A 24,241-nucleotide genomic window follows, 5' to 3' on the forward strand; every position below is an offset into this window, starting at 1 on the left:
AGAGCTGAGACACATGGGCCAGGCCAGCTGCATCTCTAAGTGTATCATCCCCGTGGGACAAGCAAGGCTTATCGGATCCCTCCCACTTGGTGAGAGGTTGAGTCCAAGTTGGCCAGCCCGCAAATATGACTCTGAAGCCAGAAGGTCAAAGCTTCCTTGGGTCTAGTGTTTACTTTTATTTATTTGTTTGTTTGTTTGTTTATTTATTTATTATGTCTTTATTTTATTTTGAGAGAGAGAGACAGAGAGTGAGTGGGGGAGGGGCAGAGAGAGAGGTTAGACACAGAATGTGAAGCAGGCTCCAGGCTCTGGGCTGTCAGCACAGGGCCCGACGCGGGGCTGGAACCCACGGGCTGTGAGATCATGACCTGAGCTGAAGTCGGACGCTTAACCAACTGAGCCACCCGGGTGCCCCAAGTGTTTCGTTTTAACAGGAGCCGGGGAACAAGGTAGAGCTTCTTTTCAAAATGACTGTACCCAGTGTCCATGTCAGGAAGGTGGTGAGTCCAAAACTGAGGGTGCCACTGTTGGCTTAGCACCTTGTCAGAGGCTCCAATCAGCAAGATTATCAGTCATGGTTGTAAGAGTTACCTTAGGAAGGCAACCAAGTGGCCATTTTACTGCGGGTCAGAGAATAGTTCCAGGCACTGCCAGGGACCGACGACCCCCACTCTCCGATCTGGACTGTCTCACCATGAATTCCAGCACCCCCCACCCCACCGAAGTGGACAGCCAATCCTATCCTGCCACCGTCCAAAGATGCCCCTACTTGGCTATCGGCCCACCTGAGATCCAACCCGGAACTCTTGCATCCATAAAACGCCTTGCTCTCCCGCACCTGGCGCGACTTCCCTGACTCCCCACTCCAGAGTCACAAAACCTCGCCCGGGAATTGCAGACTCCAATAAAGGCTTTCTTGGCTCCATAACTTGGTCTCTTTCTTTCCTCTCGCCTCTGCCTGCATCTACTAAATCTTACAATGGAGACTTGTAGCTGTTGGTTTGAAACCTCAGGAATTTTCCCGGGGTGGGTGGGGGAGGGTCATCTGAAACAGGGGCCACCATACATGGAAGGCAGGGAGCGACTGAAGAAAAAGAAGGGACTCACATATGAAGTTGGTCCTGGGTGGTCACACACCTGTCCTCCAGAATCTAAAAGTTTACATAGAGACCTTGACTGGGTTTAGTCATGTATTCAGTCCACATGGTGTCAACGCCACCTACTGTCTCAAGACTGTATCCCTGAACACCTCCCCTCGTGAGTACATCCCAAGGACAGGAGCCCGTGAGGAGCCTCTGGCTGCCCGGGGCCTGCTCTCTGGCCAGCTGGTGGTCACATCCTCTGGATGAACACCTCCAACAGTGGCTCCTTTGGTAGAGCACTTGGCATAGCTTGCTAGACTGGCACAGAGGTCTTCCATGTTATCGCCTGTGTGTGAGTGAGAAGGAAGAGTTTGGGCAGTGGTTATGGACCTGAAGCTGTTATACCCAAGTTTCCAATATCGCCCCCAAAAACCAGAAACTGCCAGGGAGACCGAGTCACACATGCAAAAGCAAAGGGCTTTATTATTACAGGCTTATAAGCTCGGGCTCACAGACCTCACGAACACAGTCGATCCGTGCGGAGAGCCTGGAACAAGGAGGGGGTAGGGCTTTTATGAGTTTTGGGAAGGGGGAGTTACAGGAAATTGTGACACAGGTACAGGGGTCCAATCATTATTATACGATATTATTGACAGCAGGTTTAACCGTTCATTGATCCCTTTGGTGGGAGCCAATCACAACATTTAGAGCATTGACCAGTCAGAGAGTGGGCCCAGGACCCTCACATAGGGCGTGACTAGCCTCTAGCAATGGGAGCCATAGGTGATTACCTATAGCCTCCATCTTTAGGCCCGCCCTCAGAAATGTTAAGGGTGTTAGCTGGCCTTTCCTGATTGGGTGTTACCAAGGTGGTCCCTCCTTCCTTGGGCAATGCGTGCCCTTCTATTGTCTAATGATTCTGAGAAGCTGAATTCAGACCTGCGTCCTTACAAAGCATGAAGTTGGCACAGGCTTTTAGTTTACAAAATACGTCTGTAAACATGGCCTCCACTAAGTCCTCAAAGGCAGCTGCCAAAATGGCTCTCTGGCCTTTGCGAAATTCCAGACCAGGATCTCTGTCACCAAGCTGGTGCTTAGCTCAAGGGTTTGCGTTGGTGTTTGGGACCATGCAGATCAGAAGCAGGAGGGCCTCATCAGCCTTCACTTGTACCAAACCCAGGCCCCAGGCTCCATGTAGAGAGGTGGCCACATTCCCAGGCCTCCTCCAGGTCGTCTCTTCACACCGGGTGAACCTCAGTGTCTGCTCCTACCTCGTTCCGCATTGCTGCCGCCCCTGACGCACCGCAGTCCACGTTTCAGAATGCTCGGCCTCTGTCAGCAGAGCCGACTCGGTTTCCGCCAGCTGGTTTCTTCTCATCACTCACTGCTCTTTGTCCGGGTTATAGACCCCTGTTACTCAGCTGAGCATCTGCGGCACTGACCAACACTGCTGGCCGCTGCTGACTCTCCCACCCCCTCCCCAAACCTGTGGTCCAGCGCGTGTTGAGTAAACGAATAGATTCCCTGTTCCCTCCCTCCTCTGTTTGCTGACCCTCAAGACTTGAGGACCAAAGTGGCACACTGCGGTCCAGGGCCCAACTGCCTCCGGCTGTGGGTGATCTGTAACCAGGGCTGGGATTTAAGCAAGGAAAGAGGCAAGTCCCTGCAAGTGCAGGGTCAGACCCTATCTGCTGCAAGGCTGCTTCTGTTTTCTCATGCTTGGTGGAAAGCACCTTCGTCAGCCCTTCCCCAGCCGGCTTTCACGCGCATCAGGCCGGCAGCCTATCAGCAGAAGCACCCCCGGCTTTCCCTCCCAGCCAGCCCCCGCCCCCAGCAGCCTATCTGACGGCAGAGCGCCTCAGCTCACCACCTGGGATGGTCTGTGCCCGAGTGGGGGCTGCCCCCCGCCAGCCATGCAGTGGTGCTGGCCCTGGAGACCCCGGAGCAGGGTGTCTGGCTTCAGGCTCCTGGGCAGTGGGAGGCGGGCTTTGGGACCTCGTCCTCACCTGCACCGACAGAATAACAAGTCTACCTCAGGGGACACTTGTGAGGATTCACTGGAGGCCATGTTTACAAAAGTGCTTTGTAAAACCCCGTGCCAATGTGAAACATAAAAGATGATCATAATACAAAGTGCAATAAGTGCTAGCTTAGAGAGAAAGGTTGAACTGAGTCGGGATAAGTGGCCCAGCCCGGCAGAGCTCCAGCCCACAGGGTCCTCTGCTCCCTGAGCGCCAGCTGAAGTCACCCTGTGTGATCTGCCCTCAGCCTTCGTTTCTCTTTTTATTTTATTTAAAATTTTTTTGATGTTCAGTCATTTTTGAGAGAGAGATTCAGAGTGTGAGCAGGGGAGGGGCAGAGAGAGAGAGTGAGACACAGTAACCGAAGCAGCTCCAGGCTCTGAGCCGTCAGCACAGAGTCCGGACATGGGGCTCGAACTCACTGTGAGATCAAGACCTGAGCGGAAGTCAGACTCTTCACTGACTGAGCCTCCCAGGCGCCTGGCCTTCCTTTTTCTAGGATGCTGTGTACCGGTGTTTCTCTTCTGGGCTCTAGATGATGATGGTTGGAGTTGGTGAGTTTTAATCAGAAATCATTTAATCCTGTTTTCAAGAGCAAGTGAAGGTTGGGAATAAGGCGCCGTCCCGGCGCTGGGTGGGACCAGCGGGTAGGAGGGTGGGAGGGTGGACTGCTCGGGGGCGGGCTCTCTTCCTTTCCGGCCCCCAGACTGAACTCTTGACCTTGGCGGGTCCACAGCCTTGGCTGGGCCACCGGGCGGTGGGCTGGTGGAGCCCGGCTGCCAGAGCCGGGCGGCCAGGCCTGGGGACGCCCCACGACCCGGAGTCCCCGGCCCCAGTGCGCGGCGGGTGAGTGGGGCAGCGGGTGGAGGCGCGTGCAGGGTCTCTGTCCGGCACTGGTCCCCCCTGACCTCAGCGGGCCGGGCGCATTGCGCCCCTCACCCTGCCGGAGCTCCGCCCGCCAGGGACCCCGGGGGAAGCCTGGGTGTCGGGGTGTGGCCCTGTGCGCCAGGGCACCAGGGCCTGCTCAGGGAGGTCCGGACGGACGGGGTCCCTCCTCCGCCCCCTCCGGGGGGAGTTAACGGACACACGTCTTCTCTGTTCCCGCTGCCGGGAGGTTTCACCCCGACGACGTCCCCGGGCTGGACAGGGGCCGGAAAGCGTTCTGGAAGGCACAGCGAGGGCCACGTGCAGTGGGGACTGGGGCGGGCGGGGGGGGGGGGTGCGTTCAGGGGCGACGGGGGCGGGGGATGAATGCAGGGGGGACGAGGGCGGGGGCCTTGTGCAGGGGGCGTGCGCACCCGGGCTCTGCCCGCCTCCCTCGAGTCCCCAAGGACCCAAAGGCGCACAGCTGGAGCGGGGCAGGTGAGCCGAGTTCGGGTCTCGAATTGCTGTGGAAAGACGACGGTTTGGGGCTCGAGAGGGAGAGGCCGGGTGCAACCTGGGGACAGGAAGATGGCCACACAGTCCCTCGGAGGACCTGCCTCCTGGGAGGGCGTGACTCAGGCCCGCAAGCTGTGCTGAGGCGCCCGCACCAGCCTCCGAGGGTGTGCACAGTGCTGGGTGCGGCCGGGGGCCTCCTCCGCCTCCCCAACCCCCGCTGATGCAGTTCCGGCCGCTCTGGCGGGGCCGGGAAGCTGGTGGGTTCCGTGCTGGGCCGGGCTCGGAGGGTCGGGGTCCCCGTCTGGGGGGCCTGGTTCTGGGGGGCCGGGGGCGGCAGGCCGGGCGCTGGGGGTTGGGGGGCAGGCACAGTCCAGCCTGCACATCTGCACGGCCTCTGTACGTGTTCCCACCGGCAGGAAGGTCGGAGAGAGCCACTGGGCTCAGATCCAGGCGAGTCAGCTTCCTTTCCAGCCATCAGTCAGCTCCAGGTCAGCTGCCCTTCTCCCCGCCTATCTTGTTCTTGTGACCCGCCCCAGAGCTGGCCCCACAGACAAGCCTAAGTGACTGAGCTTCTGGATTGTTTTGAGCTTGTGCTGTAGAGCATCTTTGTTCCTTTACACAGAGGGCACATCACAAATCCACAGAATCACATCCTTTTCAGTACTAGAGAGGGTCTTAGTTTTTGTGCTATCCAGGGAACCTTGTCCTCAGTGGTGCAGAGGCTTCCAACACTAACTATGCTGGGGGCCAAGCTTGCTGGCATCTCTGGACTTCAGGTTCCTTAGAGCCAGTGATTACCACCTCCTGGGGCCTGTGGTGCAGAGCAGGGATGCCTGGTGCTCCCTGACCAGACAAGGAAGCTGTGCTCACTCAGTCCCCCCTTGCTGCTGGGTCTTGTTTTCCTCTGACCGCAGGTTGCTAGAGGTGGGCGCCAGCCAGTGGCTCGGAGCGGGAAGGAACAGAGTGCCGGTGTCTTCAGAGCCTCAGCCTGGCATTCCTGGGCACTGGCAGCTGAGCCCCAGTGACCAGCTCAGAGCCTGAGCCAAAGGTGCACTGGGTCATAAACCAGGAGACTTCAGACAGCAGACCTAACAGGACAGACAGCCCCTCAGGGCACATTCCTTGTCTCTGGAAGTCATGCCCAACCCTGAGGCATTTGCAGAGCCCCTGCATCTGCTCCGTTCCCGTTCCCGGGAGACAGAAAGCCCGGGGAAGGAGTGCCGCCAGCCCTGGGGCCTGGGCCCGGAGGGGAGAGAGCTGCAAACCGACACCGTGGAGGAGAAGCCAGTCCAGCGTATGCAGAGACTGCTCCCCTGGGTGGAGGAGGACACGCTGCAGGAAGCTGCACGGAGAGAGTGCAGGTGGAGGGCGTGGGTGCAGGTGAGGACACCCTGCTGGGGAGGGAGGGGCCAGCCCAGACCCCAGAGCACTGCCGTCTGTCCCACCTCTGTGGTCCCGTGGAGTTCTCCAGACTGTTCCAAGCTCCACGTCTCCCAGGACACGGGGCTGCGGGGCCATGAGCCTTCTCCCCTCCCAAGAGCCCTTCCTGGAGTTCCCTTTTTATGTATATTCATTCAGTGTACATGCCCCTCCCCATCTTTTCATCCCTCCTCTCTAGCCTTTCTCTCCTCTCTTTTTTTTTCTTAATTTGAGAGGAGAGAGCGAGTGCACACTCATGAGAGTGGATGTGCACCTGAACAGGGGAGGGGCAGAAAGAGGAGAGAGAGAATCCCAAGTAGGCTCCTCACTCAGCACAGAGCCTGACACGAGGCTCGATCCCATGAACCGTGAGATGTGACCTGAGCCGAGTAGGACACCTAACTGACTGAGCCACCCAGATGTTCCGCCTTCTTTTCTGTTAGATCAGTGTTGCTGGCTTTGTGCCTGTCTTTTCCTATTTCTCCCTTCCTTCCGTGGTTTTCTTTTTTTGGGGGGGGGGTTAAGATATCGCTGCATCCAGAGTGGGGCTCGAACCCAGAACCCTGAGATCAAGAGTCACCCGCTGCCCTGACTGAGCCAGCCACGCCCTCCCCTTCTCTTAGTTTTTCAGCCTTGTGCTTGGATGCCTGTCTCTAACAGACTCCGAGTCTCTCCTGCTCTTCCAGGAGCCAGTCACCTTTGAGGACGTGGCAGTGAACTTCACCCAGGAGGAGTGGATGTGTCTAGATGTCCGTCAGAGGGCCCTCTACCAGGACGTCATGTCAGAGACCGTCAGAAACCTGATGTCTGTGGGTGAGAGGCTGGCACTCGCAGGCTCTTGGGACATCTGGTTTCCCTGAGCAGCAGCTCAGCTCCCAGCTGGTTTCCTGACCCCATACATTCCGGGTGTGAAGATGTAGGTCACTAAGCTCAGGGTGAAAGAAGAAATGAAAGCCTGTGTGAAGGCAAACATACTACTTGTAACTTGATAACAGTTTGAAAATGTGCCTATTATGGGACCAGTGTTGACTGAGCTGCTCCCGTCACGTGCCGGGAAGGTTGCCGGGGCTCCCCTCCTGGCCCCTAGAGTGTGTGCCCCACATTGTGGTCCTTACACCAAGGGCACGGAAGGAGGTAGCCTGTTGTCCCCATTGGATCAGAAGGGGTCAGGCCTGGGGCCTCAATCCTCTTCCCCCCCCTGAGCCGGCCTCTTTCTGTCTAACCCAGATCTGGTCACGAAGCTCGAGCAAGAAGACAAACAGTGGAGGACGGAGCTCCGGCCCCATTCCCCCCGCGGAGAAGGCCTCCCTTCCGGTAAGTGTTGCAAAGACGGGAGGGAGGGCCGGGCATGCCCTGGGCGGCTGGGAAGCTGACCCAGAGCACCAGGGCTCGGGGACCCCCCCCCCACATCCTTCCAGAGAGCTGGGCACCATCTGCCCACGTCCTGTGGCCCAAGAGGAGTCCTCTGCAGTCTCTAGGACGGGGCCACACGCAGGCCACGTAAACTCCTCCCAAGGAAGGGACATGAGCTCTGCGCTGAGCTCCCGCGGGGCACACTGGTGCTGACCACACGCCCTGGCTCGCACCCCTGTCACGTGGGTGTCCCTGTTTGTATGACACACAAGGTCACCTGTAGGGGTTGGGGGGAGCGTGAAATACCAAAAATGAGAGGAAATGGATTTCCAGAAATGTCGGCATCGCCCAGAGTTCTGATCTCAGATCTTGCTGGAAGATTCCGCTTTAAATTTTTATTTGCTTCTAATGTGAACACCCAGAGGCCTGTTCTGTCTCTAACCTGTGTGGTCCAGGAGTAGGGGAGGGACGCAGCCTGGCCGGGGCCCTCTGCTGGGTGGGTCTCGTTAATCTGCCCTCCTCCCCCCTGCAGGAAGCAGAAAGCAGGAGCTTACAGAAGGGAGTCTGAGCAGGAGGGGCAGAGATCAGGAGGTCCCCCTTGCTGGGAGGGGCTCAGGCCGGCCCTGTGCCCCCGTGGGGTCCAGGCACAGGGCCCCCGAGTGCGCAGCCCCCCAGCCCGGGCCGCCGTTCCCCTGCCACGTGTGCGGCAGGGCCTTCAGCAAGCGCTCCAGCCTGCACAACCACCAGTTTGTGCACAGCCCCCACGCGACGCACAGCTGCAGCCAGTGCGGGAGGTCGTTCCGGAACCCCACGGACCTCAGCTACCACCGCCGCAAGCACCTGGGGGAGAGGCCCTTCTGCTGCCCACTCTGCGACAAGACCTACTGCGACGCCTCGGGGCTGAGCCGGCACCGCCGCGTGCACCTGGGCTACCGGCCCCACCGCTGCGCCTTCTGCGGGAAGGGCTTCCGGGACCGGTCGGAGCTCAAGCGGCACCAGAAGACGCACCAAAACCAGGAGCCAGCGGCCAGGGACTGGGAGCGGGCTGTGAGGATGGTGGGCGCCAGCGCCCAGTCTCAGAGGTCCCCGGACAGGAGCCAGGCGAGCAGCTGGGAGCTGGCGGCCAGGACCCGAGACCCTGTATTTGGAACCCAGGGTCCTGTCGCTCAGACCCAGCCGTCCACAGACAGGAAGCAGGTGATTGCTGTGAAACCTCACGCACGGGCCACTGCAAACCCGGGGCCTGTGACCGGGACCCAGGACCCCGACACCAGAGCCCCCTGCCGGGACACCAAGCCCAGCTGCCCCCCGGCAAAGCCTGCAGGACTCAAGGTCTTCGCGGGCCCGCACTGCCCTCTGACGTTTGGCAGGAAGGCCTGTGCGTCCGGCCGCCAGAAGGCCCACCTCACGGAGCAGCCACGCTGCTGTTTCCGCTGTGGCAAGGCCTTCGGGTCCCTCTCGGGGCTGGCCAGGCACCAGCTCGCACACTGGAAGCGGCAGGTCTACCGCTGCCCCATCTGTGACGTCTGCTTTGGGGACAAGGAGGGCCTCGTGGGCCACTGGGGGGGCTCCAAAGGCAAGGACACGTGCCAGTCCGTCCTGGCTCAGTGGCTCGGCTTCTTCCGCGATGCCTCCCCTCTGGCGGGAAAGGAGACGGTTGTGCTCCAGGCCCCAGGCCCCCAGGAGAGGGCAGGGGGGAGGGGAGAGGGCGTGCCGAGCTGAGAAAGCAAGTGAGACCCTGAGGGGCTTGGGACATAGGGAAGCAGCCACTCTGTGTGCCTGCGGTTCCTGGCCCTGACTTCCGGTGCAGGAAGAGAAGTGAGCCGTCGTGAGGGAAAGGCAGAAAGGCACAGTGGTTCACGGAAACTTGTATTATTATTACTTAGCACCTGGCTTGTTTCTTTGTGTCTGATACACCATCAAATAGTAATGGTTGCAGAAAACAGTGGAGGTTCTGATGGACAGGAGGGCAGGGCTGGAGGAGGAGGGGGCTGGGCGAGCGTGGGGACCGGCGTGTGGCCTCCTCCGCAGGCTTCGGGCCACATCCAGGCTCCCCAGGGTCTCCCTGCAGCTCACTCGGCTCTGATGGTTTGGACTCTCCCTGCCCCTTCCCTCAGCCCTGCCCCTCAGGACTGGCACCTTGGGCAGAAACAACCAGCGTTTTCGAGGTTAGCACGCTGGACTGTGCAGCAGGGGTGCCCTGGTCACAGTCCGCGGCCGAGAGCCTGCTGCCATGTCACTGTCAGCTCAGGTGTCATCGGGGAGAGGAGTGCCACCTGGCTGTGACCAGAGGGGCTTCCAGATGGACAACAGGGCAGGAGAGATGAAGGCAGCAAGAGATGGGGACAGAGAAGGCCAGTGACGGAAGGAGATGCAATCCCTTTGAGAACTCCCAGCATTCCTGCAAATGCAGATTGGAAGGTCCGTGCCAAGAGGAGGCCAGTGAGTGTGCAATGTGGGGGGTTCTGCACGTCGAGGGCCAGTCTGTCCGTGAACCAGCCAGGCTCAGAAGGGGTTTCCTAGAAGGAGGAGAAAGTGACTTGAAAAATCTGTCTGCAGTGCTGATCACCAAGCCATTAAGCCCTGGGAGCCTCTCTCCTCTGTGGGGGGTCTTGGAGGTGAGGCTCCTGGGGTTGCTGGGCAGCCTGGGAGTCTAGGCAGGCGCGGGAGGGTCCTGCCTTCCCCTTGGGGTCCCTCCGGCTACCCCTGCTGCGGAAGGTCCCACCCGCCTCCCCCTTGGGGTCCCTCTGCTGTCCCCCCACCCCCCATTCTTCTATCTGCCTTTCTGCCCTTTGGTTCTCAGCTTATAAAGGAGAAGAAAACTTACTTAGCTCTTCAAGAAATTGCCCTGAAAGAAAAAGGAATAGGTGACTGGTGGAAGACGCTGGGTCCCCTCCCCACATAGTCCCTGAGGAGCCTGCGTCGGCCTTGGGGACCCAGGAGGGGTGAGATCTGGTTCTCTGCATCTTAAACCCTGGTCCCACTCTTTCCCTGTTCAGGGACGGCCCGGTCCCCGTCACGCAGGCCGTCCTGGCGGTCCTGTGCACCTGCCAGTCTCCGATGCAGCCAGTTGTAGCAGATGACCAGGGCAAGCAGGGGTCCGAGCACCGGCACCAGCGTGAACAGGGTGATCTTCCAGCAGGGCACCCTCAGGAAGTGCGGGTCTGGGGCGTCACAGAACAAACAGGATTAACTAATGTGCGTCCCCTGAGCCCCGCCCACCGGACTCCCTTCATTATCGAGTTTCTCAACCTGGGCTCCAGGGAGGCCACAGGGGTCTGCGGGGAGTTCAGGGTGTTCGTGAAAAAGCACTCTTTCTTCCTTTTCACCAACCTTTGACTGAATTTAGCAGTTTCTTCCATTAAAAATGTAGGCAACACACCAGTCAGCAGTACCTGTGACTTTATCGCCGACGGAAACCAGACACTTTCATTCCCATTGGGGTTGCTGCTGAAATCTCAGAATGTACGTGACTGTTTGGAGGTCAAGTTATTAGACCTGCTGCTACATTCTTATTTGCTGCATTTTTGTTATCTAAAGAAACATTTGTTACTATATTACAGATTACATGTTACTAAATACAAATGGGTTTATATTTTGATACCTACATTTCAATTCAGTGGTTTTCTTTGCAGTCCTCGGTATTATGATGTCTGTGTGTACACTTAAAAACACTAGGCTTTGCCAGAATGCTGAGGAGATTCACGGGACAGAACGAATCTGTACGAATCCTACAAAACAAAAGTCTTGTTCCTCCCTTTTTGGGTGTCTGTGTGTGTGTCTGTGTGTGTGTGTGGCCTGGGGAGCAGCCGGGGATGCTGCTCGGAGCAGGGTCTGTGCTTGCCCAAGGCATCTTCTGATTTCTGCAGCGTCCACGAAACCGCTGTGGGGGGGCCCTTCGGTCAGGCCTGTCCCGGGCACTGGGCCGTCCACAGTGGACAGAAAGGACAGACTGTCCTTGAGGGGCGAGCGTTCTGTCGGGTCTTGGGGCTTCTCCCTGCTCTCAAAACCTCATTTCCCCTACGGGAGCTCTGGCAGTGACACATAAGCACTTTGCTCTTCAGTTAATTTTATCGCCTCCCCAACTAGACCTCAAGTGCATGTGTGAAAGGCCAGCTTACCTCCCTTCTGTAATGTCTGAAAAGGGAAATGATAATTCCTGCAGAACGGGTTAGGTGGAAAGCTGTTAGTGTGGCGTTTGGGCCGGAAGCGTGACGGAAGAGTTTGCTGTCCTCACCGATCCTACATGCAGGTAGACGGTGACTAGCTCAGAGAAAGAGGCTGAGGCCTCTTGCTGCCCAGGCGACCCAGGAGGACCAGAGCCCCAGGACTTACCGAAGGTCCGGTGGAGATTCTCTGAAAGGGAACACAGGAGCCTTTGTTATTTAAGCTCTTAGAACAGTCTCTGGTGTGACTCAGAGGGACTGCCTCCACCCCTGCTGGCGGCAGGGGGGAGGCCCACTTTGCACCAGCAGGGGCTGGGAGGGTGTCGGGGAAGGGGCCAAACCCGGAGGGGGGGCGGCAGATGGAGCGAGACCGAGACTCACCTATCTCTGCCCGAAGTTTTCCTAAAAGAGAAAGGCAACATTTTTAGTGCCAGTGAGGGCGTTGGATGGGGCCCCTTCTGCCCCCCGCAGCCGGGGGCGCGTCCCACGGGGGCGGGAGAGCCCTGGCTTTCCGGTCAGGGCTCCCCTTCTGCTCCTGGGCCCTCTCCCGGCCGCTCTCCATTCCCAAGGCCCCTGGGCCCCTCAGGGCTGTCACTCTGTAAATCCAAAGCCACTTCCCATCTGAATGGGGCCGGGAGGAAAGAATTGTTGCTCCCTATGCCCCTGGGGTGGGTGGGGGAGAAGGTCCTGGGTGTTGGGTGTTGGCTTGGAGAACCCCGGCAGAGAAGGCTCAGGATGGACGCTCAGGGCAAAAACTGACAGCTGAACGTGAGCCCTCAGCGTCCAATGGAGAAGAAGGAGGAAACAAGTTTGAGCCCCTAGCACGAGGTGGGTCCTTACTCAACCTCCGCCAGGCACAGACCCGTCCGACCCTCGGCTCACTCTCCCGGTGTGGTTGGGGGGCTGGAACTTGGGGGCGAGGCCCAGCTCTGCCCCTGACAAGGCGATACTGAACCTCACCAGGCCTCACTGTGTCCTCTGTAAAATGGGGCTATTCTACATCGGCCCTACCGCAGAGGGAAATGCAAGTCCTGTTACATAAACAAAAGCACTGGATAGGATGTAAACCGTGTCATCCTGGAGTTTTGAACCCGGAAATCACTCAGAAGCAAACACTGGTCAGTCACCGGAGCTCTAAGAGGCCAGCTGAGTTCCGGAAGGGTCCCCAGCGGCCCAGCCAGGTCCAGCCTGTACCTCTCAGTCTGCGCTGCAGGCAGAGGTAGACGAGGCCCAGCGCGATCTGCAGGAGGAGCACGGGCAGGACGGCCATCAGGACCAGCACCCCGGGGTTGATCCAGTAGAAGGGATCTGAAAGGCAGAAGCAGGCTGCAGGCCCAGCACCGCGCCAGGAGCGTCTGGCCAGGCGGGACAGGGTCACCCGGAGGCAGAGAAAACGGAGCTGAGCGCCGCCTCAAGGAAAAGTGGGCTTGCTTCCAGGAAGGCCTGGCTATCCCCAAAGCTGTTTCCGAGGCCAGTCCTGAGAACCCGCCGAGACTCCGCTCAGGGCCTCGAGGCAGGTCCCACGGGGAGGAGGCCTGACCCAGGACCGCCCACCGGCGGAGGGCGGGGAGGCCAGTTAATCCTGAAAGTGGACCGTGGCCTGAGCCTGAACTAGGACGCGGTGGGCGTTTAGGAAGTCGGGATCCGCGGAACTAAACAGGAAAACACACGTCATTTCAGCACCTTTAAACTGAAATTTAGCATTTCTTTCAATTCGCACGTCTGTGGGCAACACTGCACGAGACCGTGAACAGAACCCGTGACTCTGTCCCAGTCAAAACCCCGAGTGTCTCATCACATCGAGTTACGGCAGAAACCTCACAACACCGCTTACGTCCATCACTATCTCCAAATTACACGAAGTATCAGGACCACTCCGTATTCTGTTTATTTTAACATTTTGACACCTGTGTTGCAGGAGGAGCATGTTTTATTGCATCCTTCTGAGGACGGGTAAAACGCCTGTGTGGCTCAGGCAGTAGAGCTGAGAGTCTGGTCCCGGGGGCGTGAGTTCGAGCCCCGTGTTGGACAAGGAGCTCACTTATGAAGCATTAATCCCTCAGGGTGACATAGAGAAAGGCTAAGAGCTCGTCTTGTGGAACTTTTAGGAAAGTAGCATCCACAGGGTTTATGGCTGAGGATGTGAGGGGGGCCTTGGGCGAGGGAGGGTCGACCTCTGACCTCCGGCTCCCGCCACAATTTGCCTTCCTGTTGCTCCTCGGGGCCGAGAGCGTGGCCTGTCTGGTCCTGCCAGCCCTGTGCCCGGGCACGCGGCCTGTCTGGTCTTCGTAGGCCCAGCTGGGGTTGAGGCCTTTTCTTCTTGCTCTTTCCTTTCGGGGCTAAAGACACTGCTGTCAAGGGTAGGGACTAAGTTACCGCAGGCAGCTCGTCCCCGAGGGCTTTTTAGGAATAAAACCCTCGAAGCTGCAGCTTACCGTCCGTGTGCGTTGCTGCGTTGACTAGAAGCAAGCGCCAACTCTGCCCTCAAAGCTCTCGCCAGAGGTGACCTGCCGACGTGAGCGACCGTGTATGTGCTTTGCACACTCTATCCCTTCACCAAGGGTTAGAACCACAAAGAGAAAGCCAGGGAGATGAGCCCTTCTGAAGTAGAGCAGTAAGGACTGCACAGCATCGGCTACGGGGGCCTGAAAATTAAATTAAGCCTGAATCTGACTGTACTCCTCTGCTGGTTTACAAGGAGTCCACATGCGGTGCTGTGACGTCAGCGTGACGTCAGCAAAACCGGAGCGTGGGGGACTCCGACGAACACCGAGTTGTGGATCTCGCCTGGGTGGGACTCGAACTAAGCAATTATAAAAACAGATTTGTGAGACAATCAGGGGAATTTGAACACAGAGTGGGTATTGCTGATATTAAGGAATGTCTGTTAAGTTTAGAAGATACGATAACAGTATTGATTTATCTTACATTTGAGTAATAATACATTTTTCCCCCAAGTGAACTCTACCTCCAATGTGGAACTCACGACCCGAGGTCGAGAGTCAAGTGCAGCCCTGACGGAGCTGGGCTGGCGCCCCTGGGACACTCCTGCAACGTTCCCAAGCATTCAGCAATGGGATGGGAACGGGTCCGCCCCGTGACCCGGGGGCCGGCGAAGCAGGCTGATTGGGCAGAAAGGTGGTGTGGTGGCTGCAGAATTCGGTCTGCGTCCCCTACGCTCCGGAGGGTTTATAGAAAGGGTTAGAGAAAAGTCGGAAAATCCCAAAAATGGCAAGAAAAAAATAAAGCTGGAAAGAAAGATGAAAGACTCTGGAGAAGGAGGCGGAGTTTCCTTTCAATCCGAGATTCTTCTCAGGTTCCTGGCTCCGCAGGCAAGACCGGCGGGCCATTTACTTGTAAATCACTCTTTTCTTTAGACTCTTAGGCCTTTGGACTCTGAGATTGGAGGAAGGGGGTTGGAATGTGAGGGTCAAAGAAAGACTCTCTCCCCTGAGGCAGTTTTGGCTGGGCTTCTCCTTCCGTCCTTCCTCCCTTCCTCCCCCCTCCCTTCCCTCTCTTGCTTCCTTCCCTCCTTTCCTGTTGGGGAGGCCCCTTCCCTGCAGGTACAGCCCCCAGGGACCAGCTGTGTGCACAACATCTGTGGCTCACAAAGCCGTCTTCTCCAGAAACAGTGCTTTGTTATCCTGCGGACAATGCCACCTCCTGCTCCCGACGGCACACAAAAGCGACCGATTGTCTGGAGAGCCGGCGGGAGGAGGGACAGGCCCTGAGGCGCAGGCCCTCGGTCCTTCACCGGAAAGCCCGAGCTCTCTCCCCTCGTCCACGTCCTCACCAGCCAGGGATAACGCCAACGCAGAGGCCCGAGTCTCCCATCACACGGACCCAGGGAAGAGAAGGCCTGAGGACGGACGCGCTGGGGGCACATCGGGGCACATCGCTTTCTGGGGCTGGTCAGGGACCAGGCTTACCTACCGGGAATGGGGCTTCAGTGGTGTTTCTTGTCTGCTGAAACCCCACACACACCCCCACTGGGACTCGTTCTACTCGGGTTCGGTCATTTTGACTCGTTGGGAATGACGCCTTTGTTTACAACAGACAAACAAGAAGGCATCCAGACACTGGGATCGACTTTCGCATTATTCACAATCCCCGCTAGTGGCACAAAATAATAAAAAATGAATTATCTTGGGTTTTGCCACCTCTGTTTCTCAGCTTTTTTATTTTGGCTTTTCTTTATTTTATCTAAAAACCTTTAGGAGCACCTGGGCGGCTCAGTCGGTTAAGCATCCGACATCGGCTCAGGTCATGAACTCAGTTTGTGGGTTCGAGCCCCGCGTCCAGCTCTGTGCTGACAGCTCGGAGCCTGGAGCCTGCTGCCGATTCTGTGTCTCCTTCTCTCTCGGCTCCTCTCCTGCTTGCTCTCTGCCTGTCTCTCTCTCTCTCAAAAACAAACATTAAAAACATTTTTCAAAAGAACCTTTAAAAAACGTTTCTTTAGGGGTACCTGGGTGGTTTTGGTTGTCTGACTCTTGATTTCAGCTCAGGTCGTGAATTCACTGTGGGACGGAGCCCCACGTCAGGCTCTGTGCTGACAGCATGGGTCCTGCTTAGGATTCTCTCCCTCTTTGCCCCTCCCCCACTTGTGTTGCCTCTGTCTCTCTCTAAATAAATAAATCAACTAAAACAAACTTTTCTTTAGGGGCACACTTTTCTTTAGGGGCATCAGCCAGTAGGTGATGGACTTCTGCTCAGGTCATGATCTCACAGATTGTGAGTTTGAGCCCCACATCGGGCTCTGTGCTAACAATTCGAGCCTGGAGCCTGCTTGGGATTCTGTGTCTCCCTCTCTCTCTGCCCCTCCCCCACTCTTGTTCTGTCTCTCTCTCTCCTTCAAAATTAAATGAACATTAAAAAGACAAACAAAGATCCGTTTTCTATACTGCCTGTTGTCCAATATCTGAAAACCATTGTTTCATATCTTTAAAAAACAACCAAAAAAACCCTTTTCTTTAATTTTCTCTCCACACATCGACATGCTAGAAGCCCTGTTTTATGGAGGCATAAACATGATCATACGGATAATTACGGTCTTTGCTTGGCTCGCACCGCATTCTCCCTCCCCTCCTCTCAGCCCGAGTGGGCCACACTCCCTGAACTTCCGGACGGGTTTTCTTTCCCACCTTACTGCAATGTACCTGCATCTACGCCTACATTCAAACCACAAAGTCCTGTGTTTGTTTCCTACATTTCGTAGCTTGCTTTTACCGTTCAACAACCCCTAACAGCCTCCACGCCAGGCAGCACAGCCCGGAACAGCGCTGTCTTGTCTTTTCTTCTAAGTCTACTTATTTATTATTTTGGGAGACACAGAGACAGCATGGCAGGGGGAGTCACAGAAACAGAGAGACAGACTCCCAAGCAGGCTGCACCCTGCCAGCACAGAGCCCAATTCAGGGCTCGAACTCACAAGCTGCGATCATGACCCGAGCTGAAGTCCAGAGTCGGGTGCGTATGGGACCGAGCCTCCCAGGGGCCTGGTGCCTCTCCCAGGACTGAGGTGCTGGCTGGCGGATCTCACGTCAGCTGAGAGGAAGACTGGCCTCTCCTCCCACCCCACCCCGCCCCCGCCCCCGCCCCCGCCCCCGCCGGCCCCACCCCTGCAGCGGGCACGTCTCACCTTCCACTTTGAGCTCCATCGCAGCCTCCTCCTGGTAGGAGTGGTCCCGGAAGAAGCAGGTGAAGCCTCCTTCGTCTGAGAACCTGACGTTGTGGACCCTGAGGGTCACCCTGCCCTCGGCCATGCGGTCCCGCAGCAGCTCCGTGCGCCCGCGGTACTCGGGCGCCTGCTCCGCGTCCTGGTCCCGGCCGTTGCGGTAGAGGTGGACCACCCTGGAGAAGGGGGGCCGGTACCAGCCCACCTCCATGCCGGTGGCGTTCTTCCCGGGGTGTATGCGGCACGGAAGCTCTGCTTCGTCGCCCACCAGCGCCCGAATGGGGTGGCCGGGCCCTATGACCCTGAACTGTCCTGTCCCGGGCACCCAAGAGAAGACAGTGGCTGTCAGAGGGCCGGTCTCGGGGGGCCGCTCCGCAACACAGAGGGGGGACGTTCTGGTGTGTGGTCACCCTCCTGCCCGCGTGTGTGTCTCGGACACCCTCGCCCGTGGACATGACTCAGCCCCTTGCAGTTTAACGCTCAGGCTGGGGGGGGGGGGCTCCCTGTTTGAACTGACCCAAGCTGCCCCCACTTTCCCCTCCAGGGTTTGCTTTGGTCTCCCCTCCACCCCCGCCTCTCAGTCCTGTGCCCTTGTCCACACCCTGTGCCCGGAGCCGGCTCTGTGTCCCCCCCTCCTCTGTGCGCCTCAGCCCACGCTCCCACACTCTTCCGGAGGGGGTCAGCCTCCCTCCCGGCTGCTGTTTTCCCCAGGACGCCCCGCAAGGGCTTGGCCAGGCGGGGGCAGGGCGGGGCTCCCTGAGGTGGTGAGCGTCCCTTCTGTGCCCTGACTTCCACCAGCACGAGTCTGCGGGGCTCGCTGGACAAGCCCCGTCAGTGCTCAGCCGTGTGGAAGGAGCTCCGGAGCATAAGGCCATCTCGCTCGCCACGGAGGAGAGCTCTGGGGGGAGTGGGAGGCAGGCGCTACCGGGTCAGGTGCCTCCTCGGGCCTTGACAGAGGGTTAGTGCCTGCCCATCTGGCTGGCGAGAAACCCAAGCTGGAAAGATGGGTCAGAAGAGGCCAAGGAGGGCCCGAGTCAGGGTCGTGCTGTGGGGTCTGGGCTCTCTTCGGAAGCCCCCAGCGAGCCAGCAAGGCCTCCTGGGGAGGGGGCTGTGTCACACGGACCGGCCACTTGTGAGACGACCACGCGGGGATGAACCGTGGGGATGGACCGAGGAGGCAGCCCCGGGAAAACAGCCTTCTGTCCCTAGTCGCCCGGGGTCTCCCCAGAAAAAAGGGAAGTCTTACCTGCGTGGCTGCAAGACAGCTGGAGGAGGAGGAGGAGGAGGAGGAGGGAGGGAAGGCAGCTGGGCGGAGGGGAGCCCGAGGGACTAGCCATCTCCGCTGCGCCTGGGGACAGAGAGCCCCCGCAGAGGGTGCGTGTCCCCTTCCTCGGACAAGGCCTGAGGGGAGGACCCGGGAGGGCGGGAACAGCCCCGAGTCATCCCTGCCAGGCACTTACACAAAAGGGCTACTGACCCGGTCGCCTGGGCTCCGGCTCCCCACCCCCTCGGAGCTGCGGAGCAGAGGCTGCCTGGTACTGGGCCTCCACCCGCCCCTCCTGGCAGGAAGGCTTGTCCTGGGCCAGTGAGGTCCCTCCAAGCGCCTCTGCCTGCTGTCAGCCAGCGCGGAGGATTGTTGTTGGCTTTCAGAAAAGGAAGCACATTTCTGCTGACTCATGAGGGTCATGGCCAGGCCTCTCTCCTTGACCTCTCAGCTCCCTCTCTCTGACACAGACCCAGCCTTACACTCAGGTGTGTGCCAGACCCATTCCCAGAGAATACGTTTGGGAAGATCATGAGCAGAGCTTCAGGAGAGGAAGGCGGCCTGAGCTCAGAGATGCAGACGTAGAAGAAGGAAGTTCGCGGAGGCCGGTGGCCGGCAGTCAGCCCGGCTGCCCAGGACACATGCCCCCTGCGTGGCATCATGCTCTGATGGCCTCTCTGTCACAGGGGCAAGAGGAGACGTGGGATGGAAGTACAACCTTTCTCCTTAAGCCGCTGCTCGCTGAAGGGTAAGACCAGTATCATCACTGATTGGAGAACAAGGAAAATCAAACTTCCTTACAACCTGCAGCCCACTGATGAGTGCGTGAAACAGTGACCCCCCCCCCCGCCCCCAGGTTAATACTTCGTTGGAGGCAAAAGGCAATCTTCGCAGGACATTAGCCCAACATCCATTGTAACATAGAACATCCCTTTGGGAACCTCCTTTGTCTCCACACCCCAAGATACCTGCCGGCAACCATCCTCCAGGCTGATGGCCTTGATCCGCATCTGGAGGGTCTCATGCCTGGGGTTTTACCACACTGCAGTCAGTGACCTCTTCCCAACAGCAGCCAGCCCCTCAACGTCCTGGACACTTGCTCCCAAATTCCGCACAGACTTCCGAGGTCCCTGGCCCCTCCCGGACTGAGGGTGTTTGCCCAGGCTCTCCTCACAGCCCCACCGCTCTTCCCGCCCACGGGCCCTGTCCCCGGGCGTTCATAAAAGCACCCTCTTTCTTCTTTCTTGAATTCTTTCATGAGTGTTCACTCCTGAACCCCAACATTTCCACATCAGTCACCAAATTTGAAAAACACACTTGCAGATCTTGAAGCAACTCCGTCTTACCAAATAAGAAAAAAGGGTCGGAACCGACAGTTCAAAGTCATGTTGCCAGAATCAGTAATCACTAGCCACACGTGGTCATTCAAATGGAAATGAAATACAATCTAAAATTGAGTTCCGTGATTCACCAGCCACGCTCCACGCGAGGCTCGGCAGCCATGAGCTGCGGCTGACACTTTGACAGCACAAAAAGAGACTTCCCATCGTCACCAAAAGTTACATGGGGCAGCACCGTTTTCTGGTTTTGTGGGAAAAGAGCCCAGGAGCTGGGAGAACAGACTGGCCCGGGGATGCCTGGGTCCCTCCCCCTGCAAGGTGGCTGGAGCTTGGAGGGTGAGAGTCGGGGGCTGCAGGGGTGAGGCGGGCGGGAAGGGCAGCCTCTGGGCTTGCCTGACCACCTCCCCAGTGGGGGCTCTTCCTCCCGGAAGCCAGTGTCTGGCGGTGGTGCTCTTCCTCCACTGGGCGCACCTGCTGGGGAGGGAGAGCCGGGCAAGGCCGCGGGCCCCTGACAGCAGCTGCTGTGGAAGCCGGGTGGGCGAGCAGGGGCGCTGTGGGTCCGGAGAGCAGAGGGCCCCGAGCCGGCCAGTCAAAGCCACGTTGGAGAAGTAACGGCATCTCTGAAAACAAACTAACACACACCACAAAACACCGAACCGAGGGCCTCCATGTGGCAGTGTCCTAAGTGATTTCTGTGTATTAATTTATTTAAGCCTCACAACAGTAACACTAACGTGAAATCATTATCACTCTTGTTCTACAGACGAGGAAAGGGAACGACCAGAGCGAAGTGCTCAAGGTCGCGCCGGTTGGGCTGCCATCGAAACCAGGTTTTCTGTCCCCCTGCTGGTCACCTCCGCCGCCTCAGGCCCTGCAGCTGGAGGAGCAGGGCAGAGGTGACACCAACAAGGGGGGCACCCGCAGAAGAAGCCAGTACCGTCGCCATTTACAGAACTGTGGGGGCGGACACCAGGCACTTGCCGGGCGTGGAGCAGGACGTGCGTGAGGTGAGGCCGCCCTGCGCTGGCCAGAGCCGGACATTCCCTCCGCTCTTGAATGCCCCCTTCCCTGAGTTTGCGTGGCACAGGTTACCCTGGCCTCACAGGCCCTCCCGGCTGTTTTGTGTGCGTCTCTCTCCTCGGCCTCAGGGGTGTCCATTCCATCCGCACCTCTCCTCCTGTCTGCTAGTGGCCGGGGCCACAGTCACGTATGCAGGAACACATCCTAACGACAGCACCTGGTGCCACCCAGGCTGCTGTCTGCAGGCGGGACACTTGTCGTAGGGACGACAAACAGTGTCCGCTCCTCCGGACAACGTGGATGTCCTACACACAGGACACCAGACACACTGCTCTGCATCTTGTGTTTGCTGAACAACGTGCAATCCCACATTACTACATACCTCAGCTCTCCTCTGCTTCCAAGCATTAGTTCTTGTTTATTCGTATGCATTTGTTTCAAAATCCAAAGGCACGAACTGGCATATCTCCCTCCCAGCCATCCGGAGCCACCTTGCTTTCCCCTAGCCCTTCTCCACAGGCCCACTGAGGAGCCTGCACTCCCCTCGGTTTGCATTTTTTAAGCATAAATGGTACGAAGTTTTTTAAAGTAAGCCCTATGCCCACCATGGGGCTTGACCTCAGGACCCCAAGATCGAGAGCCCCCTGCTCTACCAGCCAGGGCAGCCAGGCACCCCACAAACGGTAATGAACTGTCTCAGGTCTTTCCATCTGAGGACCGGAAGAACATACTCTTGCCTCGACAGCTACATGGTATTTAATTGCATCAATGTCAAACTTAACTTTCCCAGAACATTTAGGTGATTTCAACTTTTTAGCCGACTATTTTACTGGTTTACATAAAACATGGATTCAGTTAATATAAATGAACAAATATTTCATATAAACCCTCTGTGTCTCGCTTCATATTAGGGTCTCAGTTTCGGCAAGACAGACAAGGCTCTTGCCTTCACGTGTGTCACCCTGACACTGTATCCCGGTTAAACGTGGCCTAAGGACACAAGTCTGAGTGCCGCGCCTCCGTTCTCACTGTGCTCTGATGTGTGGCTTGGCTATTGGTCTGCCAGGGCCAGCGACGTAACGTGAGGGTCCCGTACAGACTGAAACTCTGAGCCCCTGGTCCTAACAGCAAGGACGGAGTCTTTTCTTTGTTGTGCGGATTCACCCTTGACCTGTCTTGATGGCATGTGTCTGGTTTTGCTCTCGAATGCCACATTCTTTCAGAGAACAGATACTGAGGTGTAAGGCAGCCCAGACTTGTCCTGACAGGTGTGGCTGCCTGACCCTTCCCTTCCTCTTTGCCCGGCCCCTCCTGGGGAAGCACCGCACGAGGGCTGCAGTGTCCCGTGGGAGCTGGGACGCAGGGACACCTGAGGAGCGAGAATGACCCGCAGCCTGGGCTCTGGCCCCCGCTGCCATCTCCTCGGACTTCTCTTACAAAACAGAGATTGAAAGATAAGACTGCTAAGAACTTCAGTGATGACACAGTGGATGAGAAGCCAGGTGTGGTCTCCGGGCAAGCATGGGGCGGCTCGAGCATGCTGGCCCTGTGCCCACGGACTTCGGTGCCTCCCACTGCGGTGGGGCCACTGGTTCAAGGAGCGTGAGCTTTTGCCATTTTAATAAACACTGGGAAACTGCCCACACCGGTGTGTCCTTGGTCCCCGCGCACCACGGTGTCTCAGCTTCCCCCTAGTCCGTGGACCCAGGGGTGCTGGGGATCACGGGAGCGCCTCTCTGTGGGTGGTGCTGTGTCCATCCACTGGTGGCCTTCTCTCTGGGACTGCCTCTAGGGCTGAAAATACCAAGAGGAATTTGACATTTTCTTTTTCACTCTTGTGGCCCAATTTCCAAGGTACTTGTGTTTAAGTTGGTCTGCATGGGCCCCGGAGACTCGATGGCTGAGAGACTGTAAGTGTCCCATTTGGTCCAGGTAACCAGGTGTCTCACAGGTGGGCTGGGGCCAGGGAAGCACAGGTCCTGTGGCAGCTCACCCAGCAGGTGAGTGCGGGGGAGGGGGGGGCGGGGGCTGAGTGAGTGCGGCCGGGAGCGCAGGAGAGGCTGAGGCAGATGCGACAGCACGGAATCAGCAGCGTCCTGCCACAGGTTTACATTCTAACCATCCGTGTCACTTCCGCATGTTTGTGGTTTCCCTGTAACCATTCTGAAATTCAACAACGTTTCCTCTTTCACAGAGAAAGGCGTCCAGCTTGCTACAAATCGGTGGTCGGGAGCTCGGGTGAAGCGAGAACAGATGTGTGTTGGTTTTGAGCGGACGGCCATGGGTCCTGGGTGGTCCGTGCAGACGGCCCGGAGTCGTGTCGTGGGTCCTCGTGGGGCAGGACATCTCGGTGCCAGGCCTCAAAGGCGGATTTCAGTCCAGGACAGAGGAGGCCTCTCTGCACCCAGCGAGGGCGCTCGGCCTCCCGTCCCTCCCGCCGCTGCGCGGTCCAGCCTGGGCGAGCCTGTGCTCTTTCGGAGCTGCAGGATCCTGCAGGGGTACGCACACCGGGTCTCCCCACCTCGGTCCCGGCTCTCCCGCGGCTCCTTTCCGGCCCCACCCCCCACTGCCCTTTTCACCCGCGTCCCCGCAGGATCCGCAGGTGACGGCCCGGCCGCGCCCCCAGTCTGCCAGGCAACAGTGACGTCACGACACCGCCTCCGACAATTGGCTGCCGGGGACAGGGGAAGAGGCTGTGGGGCCCGACACCGGTGGGGCAGCTCCCGGGTCTCCGCGCGGCGGTCGGGCCTGGACTGGGTGCCCCTACCCGGCAGCACCAGCTGCCCCGGGCCCGCTGGTCTCCACGTGCCTCCCCGACGCTGGGCAAACGCGCTGCTGTACGTCTGGAACCGGGCACCTGTCGTCTGCCCGTTGCTTCGCCGCCTGGCCATCCCAGGCTTTCCCAGCAGAGGAACATGGGTTGGGGGACAGGCGGCATTCCTGGGGCTCTGGCACAGGATGTGCCCATGCCAGCGTCTTCACCTGGAGGAGAATGTGCGGAAGCTCGCATCTGAGCGGTCCGCGGTCAGGTGCAAATTCCAGCCCCAGTGTCTTCACCTGTGACGGGGGATTGTCCCGCCCTCCCCATGGCCTTGAAGCGAGGAATAAATGAGACAAGGGACGTGAGGTGCTCAGCCGGTGTCTGGCTCTGGCAGAACCATAACAGCACCGCTGTGCAGAGCCTGTGCCCAGAAAGTCGGGGCGGGAGGGCAGTTTCCCTTGCTCCGTCCCCGGTGCAGGGGCAGGGTTCCCAGTAGAGTGAGCTGAGCGGGTTGGCCCTCTCAGGCTGTAGCCCCACGAGCTCAATATTTACACTTGTACTTGATCTAGATCACACCAATGTGTTAACTCAGATGTTACTGTTCCTGATTTGGGATCCTGAACTCTGGATTACAGGCTTTATGTGCTGATGAAGGGCTTCACCCGTCCAGGAGGGAGCTATCGTGAGGGGGAGGAGCTATCGTGAGGGGGAGGAGCCATGAGAGGGGGAGGAAATGGATTTGCTGTCTTTCAGGGCCCAGG

The 24,241-nt window shown here is 58.2% G+C and overlaps 2 protein-coding genes across 4 annotated transcripts; one reads left to right on the top strand and one right to left on the bottom strand.

Annotated features, from left to right (window-relative positions):
- Positions 1–5,620: 5,620 nt before the first annotated feature.
- Positions 5,621–10,004, top strand: ZFP57 (ZFP57 zinc finger protein). Its single transcript, XM_029944877.1, has 4 exons — positions 5,621–5,863; positions 6,589–6,715; positions 7,130–7,220; positions 7,795–10,004. Exons 1-4 carry the CDS (start codon positions 5,621–5,623, stop codon positions 8,975–8,977), a joined length of 1,644 nt encoding a protein of 547 aa, XP_029800737.1. The 3' UTR covers positions 8,978–10,004.
- On the bottom strand, positions 9,108–18,720 carry MOG (myelin oligodendrocyte glycoprotein). Of its 3 annotated transcripts, XM_029945096.1 has the most exons (8): positions 18,342–18,710; positions 17,060–17,407; positions 12,616–12,729; positions 11,803–11,823; positions 11,591–11,611; positions 10,303–10,419; positions 10,083–10,103; positions 9,108–9,774 (listed from the first exon to the last, which is right to left on the bottom strand). In XM_029945096.1, the coding sequence occupies exons 1-8, from the start codon at positions 18,430–18,432 to the stop codon at positions 9,761–9,763; spliced, it is 747 nt and encodes a 248-aa protein (XP_029800956.1). In that variant the 5' UTR covers positions 18,433–18,710; the 3' UTR covers positions 9,108–9,760. The 3 variants fall into 3 exon arrangements, 2 of the variants coding, with proteins under 2 accessions (XP_029800956.1, XP_029800957.1); XM_029945097.1 differs by lacking the exon at positions 10,303–10,419 and having other exon boundaries at positions 18,342–18,718; XR_003910947.1 differs by lacking the exons at positions 9,108–9,774; positions 10,083–10,103 and adding an exon at positions 11,377–11,497 and having other exon boundaries at positions 10,344–10,419; positions 18,342–18,720.
- Positions 18,721–24,241: the final 5,521 nt, after the last annotated feature.

This window comes from Suricata suricatta, chromosome 7 (genome assembly GCF_006229205.1).
Source record: "Suricata suricatta isolate VVHF042 chromosome 7, meerkat_22Aug2017_6uvM2_HiC, whole genome shotgun sequence".
Taxonomy (NCBI): Eukaryota; Metazoa; Chordata; class Mammalia; order Carnivora; family Herpestidae; genus Suricata; species Suricata suricatta.